Here is a 1,158-nt window from a genome sequence, read left to right as displayed (position 1 = left end):
TGGTAAGCATATGACTATAAAACACGGATGCGTCACGAATTGTTGATTACTCGCTTTGGCATAACATTCACTAAAGAATTTACAAAGATTAGCTAATTGAATCGTTAAATTACATGCAGTCACTCAAGCATCAGATCCAAATTCCACATGAACGTTTGCTGCTCGTTTGTTAGGGTTCATATTTGTAAATAAATCTACAAAGGTGATGAGATCCATTCAACGCTTTGTGTCATGACAGATGGCCGAATTACACCTGGTGAGCTCAAAATTAAATTCAGTTCATGAAATGAATGATGATATTGTTTGTGTCGAAAACGCATCTCTTCAGAATCGATCGTTTTCTTTTGAAGGTCAGGAGGATAGATGATATACCTGAAATCACCATGTACCAAATTTGAAGGTGCAAATTGATGAGTAAAGAAAGAATAGATAAATCGAGGATCATCTTCAAGAATCCATGATCGGTGTCCAAGACAACCACTACACTTGGAACCGTAACGATTTGTAGACTGAAGAGTAAGATATTGTGCTCAGGTTCACGATTGACCAACAAGTTGTACTCAATCAATTGAGGAAAGACTGAAGTGAACAAAATGCCGAGTTGTAATTTGGTAGGTTGTCCCAAAGCCAAGAGTAAGATATAAAGACTTTTTAATTGATCTCGAGCATCTTTCCAAAGTTTGATATCATTTAATAAAAATCTTGCAAATCAACTGTTATAACCTCCTTCATAACCTACTTCAGGTTTGCCACAGATTTTGTCAGCTATCAATTGCTTGATTCAAGTTTCTTCCTCTGGTGGAACATTGTAAAGACGGCAGGCAGCCAGGTCTACTAACAAGGCAATCACGAGTTCTGCAATTTGTTCACAAAACAGATCACGCGCGGTTCGTACAGTGACCATCAAGTCTATACTTGCAATCATTTTGGTGGCTTGCTGTCCACTTGATTCTTAGGTTTTTCTTCAGGGAGTTGGTAATCCTGATTTCGCCACTTTGACCAATCCTTGCCAGTTCTCTCGCCAAGCCCACGTAAGACTTCAATTTGACCGACTTTTCCAACGAGTCCAAAAGTAGCAGGTGTATGAGGGTGAGCCAAAGGCGTCGTAGATGAGGTAGAGGTGACCTTTATTATCCCAAAGTGCAGTAGACAGATTGG

General features: G+C 39.5%; 1 protein-coding gene across 1 annotated transcript; it reads right to left on the bottom strand.

Annotated features, from left to right (window-relative positions):
* Window positions 1–123: 123 nt before the first annotated feature.
* Window positions 124–904, bottom strand: MELLADRAFT_93000 (uncharacterized protein; the record flags this gene model as incomplete). Its single annotated transcript, XM_007419781.1, has 4 exons — window positions 124–194; window positions 254–322; window positions 373–701; window positions 840–904. 4 exons carry the CDS (start codon window positions 902–904, stop codon window positions 124–126), a joined length of 534 nt encoding a protein of 177 aa, XP_007419843.1.
* Window positions 905–1,158: the final 254 nt, after the last annotated feature.

The sequence above is a fragment of the Melampsora larici-populina genome, assembly GCF_000204055.1.
Source record: "Melampsora larici-populina 98AG31 unplaced genomic scaffold MELLAscaffold_552, whole genome shotgun sequence".
In the NCBI taxonomy this organism is placed as follows: domain Eukaryota; kingdom Fungi; phylum Basidiomycota; class Pucciniomycetes; order Pucciniales; family Melampsoraceae; genus Melampsora; species Melampsora laricis-populina.
This window is presented reverse-complemented; position numbering and strand designations above follow the sequence as displayed.